The sequence below is a fragment of the Lygodium microphyllum genome, chromosome 19, assembly GCF_053477565.2.
Source record: "Lygodium microphyllum isolate KBCC chromosome 19, Lygodium_microphyllum_v1.1.10, whole genome shotgun sequence".
In the NCBI taxonomy this organism is placed as follows: Eukaryota; Viridiplantae; Streptophyta; class Polypodiopsida; order Schizaeales; family Lygodiaceae; genus Lygodium; species Lygodium microphyllum.
The window spans coordinates 49,493,030-49,496,276 of NC_141153.1; the positions used below are offsets into that span (position 1 = coordinate 49,493,030).

Consider the following 3,247-nt stretch of genomic DNA (forward strand, 5'->3'; position numbering starts at 1 on the left):
CTAATTAAAAGAAGTAAGGATAAAATGTTGTAACTCGATGGCATTGTATGAATGTGAGTTCAAATTTTACAAGTAGTATACTTTGATATTGGAACAAACCAGTTGGTCCAAACACTCAAATAATCTATTCTAATGAGTGCATCCCTTTCTTAACTTGAGATCTAGACAAAAGCATGACAAAGGAAAATTAATTCACTTGTATTAAATTAAACGTCTTGTTGCATCATATAAGTCATTGTAGTTACTTTTGATTGAAGTCGGTAACCTAAGAGAAAATATCTATATATCAATATTGGGGCTCAAAGCAAATGCTAGTTTCTTTAATGCGATAAATTGAGTTGTGATGTATAATGATTAGGCTTAAATTCAATATTTGCATTCAATGCTAGCACTTCAAGCACAGCCAAAATGAACATATAACAGTAAGACTATAATTATAATAAGAAGTCTTTTCAAAAGCAGTGGCTTGTAGAGCAGCTCAATTGCAAGTTTTGAGTTTGGGATATTTTCCCATGATTGAGAGAGCCATCATGCCAACCGGGCGGCCGCACGTTGGTAGTAAAAGTGAGGGTAGTTGAGTTGTGGGTGGTGCCTATCTTGCCTTGTGGTGGTAGAGGAGGATGGTGGTAGTTGAGTTGTGGGTGGTGCTTATCTTGCCTTGTGGTGGTAGAGGAGGATGGTAAATAACATTGTGATGAAGGTGAGGATGATTTCTAAGGCTGCAGCGATGAGTGAGGCGACGAGCCAAGGCCTCGAGAGGTAATGGCGCTGGAACTCCGCCCACAGCCTGAGGATCCGGTTGCTACGATACTCGCGCCGCAAAGCGCGGCTTGTGTCGCCATATATCGAGGAAAAGACAGGGACCGTGTTCTTACAAAGCTCATTCCACATGGCTGCCACACTCTTATGGCTACCGATGTTCGTTGTCATCGCCTGGGATTCCACCAGGAGGTCTACATCTTGTGGGGTATCGATAAGATAGTTCATGAAGTGCAGGTAGGAGAGGATCTCCAAGCGCCTGGGCATGGTGGCCTCATAGGCAAGAAGGTTCCTCAGCAGGCGCTCTGTGTCATCCCCCACATGCACCCTGGGTACCAGGAGCCTCCTCTTCCTGAAGCAGATGTGTCTTAGCCCCTTATCATGGCCTCCCAAGCTGATTCCCGCCCGCATTAGCTGCCCCGCATTCGGCAGCTCGCTCGGGAATGGCTCTCTGCCCATCTCCACCACCACCATGTCTGTGTAAGTGGCTATCTGATACAAGCAATCCAGCAGATGCTTCCCTCTGCTCCCCAGGCCCACCACCGCACACACGACCTGTTGGATCGCATCCGGGAACGGTAGAACCTGATACGCCATCGCTGCCACAAGCTCCTCTAACCAAGACGCTGCCTCTTCCTCCGACCTGCGGTAACATCCATAGATCAATGTCAGATTACATGTGTTGCTATTGAACGACCCACCCTCCTCGTCTACAATTGGGGCTAATAGAGCTACCTCCGATACCCAATCTAACCCTACCTAGCCTTGTAGCATTTATATATGAGAAATGGATCATCTACTTGTGGGCATAATTCATTAAGATAAGCTATGTTGATTAACACAAAATAGATCAATCTACTTAGGGGTATAATTCATTCAGTTGAGCTATGTCTATTAGCACCCATTATCTCTACTTAGGCTAGTCATCAATAATATATTCACACACCCTATGACCACGTTACTCTCTCATGTGGTAGAGTGCACACTCTACTCACGCACCATGTTAGCACAAGGAATCAATTACTACTCACTTGCATCTTTACACAACCTTAGAGCGAGTGTGTCAGTTAGTACTAATCTCCATCTGATGTGAGAACTAATCACCCAATTACTACTAATCTTCATCTGATGTGAGAACTAAGCACCCAATGACTCCTAACCGGCATATAAGGTGTCAGTTACGATTAGTCTCCATTTGATGTGAGAATTCAGCAACCAATTACTACTAGCCTGCATATAAGGTGTTAGGTATTACTAACCTGCATCTGATGTGCATACTGAGCACCTTCTTGAGGGCAAAGAGAGGGATCTGGTTCTCGAGCAGGAACAAGTCTTGGATGAGAGCCTTGCGGATGGGTCGAGAGAAGTGGGTGGAGTAGATGGGCTTGAAGGGGGAGTCGAAGGAGGGGGAGGCGAATAAGGACATACTGGGAGGGCTTTTCCGGCACTGTTCCTGGTACCTCTTGCCATGCTCATTGTAGAAGGAGTGCAGGACGCCCACCACAAAGAGGGCGTCCATGGCAATGATGTGTGTGAGATCATGAGAGACAGCATCACTGGCTGAGCCTCCTCCCTCGTAGTCATACAAACAGCCTGGCTGATCCCTCAGGCCGGCCCTGATTTCCTGCACCAGCTCCCCCATGCCCCCCCCCCTCATCTCCCCCTCCATCGCCCGCGCCCCCCACACTTTGTACCTCTCCATCTCCCCAAACTGACCACCATCAGCATCTAATTCTAATCCTCCATCATGATCAGAAGCAGCAGTATTAATCAAATGGCGATGGTAAGGCCCTATCGCCACCACCTGGGGTGTATACAGCCTCTCCCTCCCCACCTTCAATGGCATAGACACCCTACATATCATGGCCTCCTTCTCATCATACTTCAAGCCTGCCTCATCGTCCGCCATAGGCGCCGTGCATATAATGGCATCCTTCTCAGCAGTGGGTTTCAAGCCTGCCTGATGATGATGCTTCTTCGCATTATGTTTGAAGCCTGCCTCATCATCCACCATAGACGCACTAGTGCAGCAGCCCACATTGCCAAGAAAGCTCTTCCTCATCACTGCAGACTCCTCTTGCATCCTATCTGGCGCTCAAGCTACATTAGATTTGCTGCCTACTGTTCATACATGCTTGGACGATGTCTGCACATTTATACCACTTGTGTGCTTTCCTTGGCCTATAAGGTTCTCTGCCTAGTCATTTTTAGCTTTTTGCCTGTGGCATTTTTTTCACCTCCTTTTACTTAGAAGTGATGTAAAATTTACATATCAATAGTGCTTGCTGTTTGCACGACTCCCCCTGCCTTTCTTGCTCTATTTCATGTCTCAAACATCCAAATTAAGGCAACATAATGGAAAAGTGAAAGGAGGCCTTAAGAGTGATGATTCCTTGTTACAACTTCGGCTACAAGGAAATGTTCTAAGACTGGCCTTCCTTCCTATAATGTTCCCCAGCTTGTACTAAGAAGTGTTGGTTTGCTTTTG

At 46.5% G+C, this 3,247-nt stretch overlaps 1 protein-coding gene across 1 annotated transcript; it reads right to left on the minus strand.

The window, feature by feature from the left end:
• Positions 1 to 298: 298 nt before the first annotated feature.
• On the minus strand, positions 299 to 2,842 carry LOC148019849 (putative UPF0481 protein At3g02645). The gene is made up of 2 exons (XM_087699626.1): positions 2,019 to 2,842; positions 299 to 1,402 (listed from the first exon to the last, which is right to left on the minus strand). Exons 1-2 carry the CDS (start codon positions 2,840 to 2,842, stop codon positions 649 to 651), a joined length of 1,578 nt encoding a protein of 525 aa, XP_087555752.1. The 3' UTR covers positions 299 to 648.
• Positions 2,843 to 3,247: the final 405 nt, after the last annotated feature.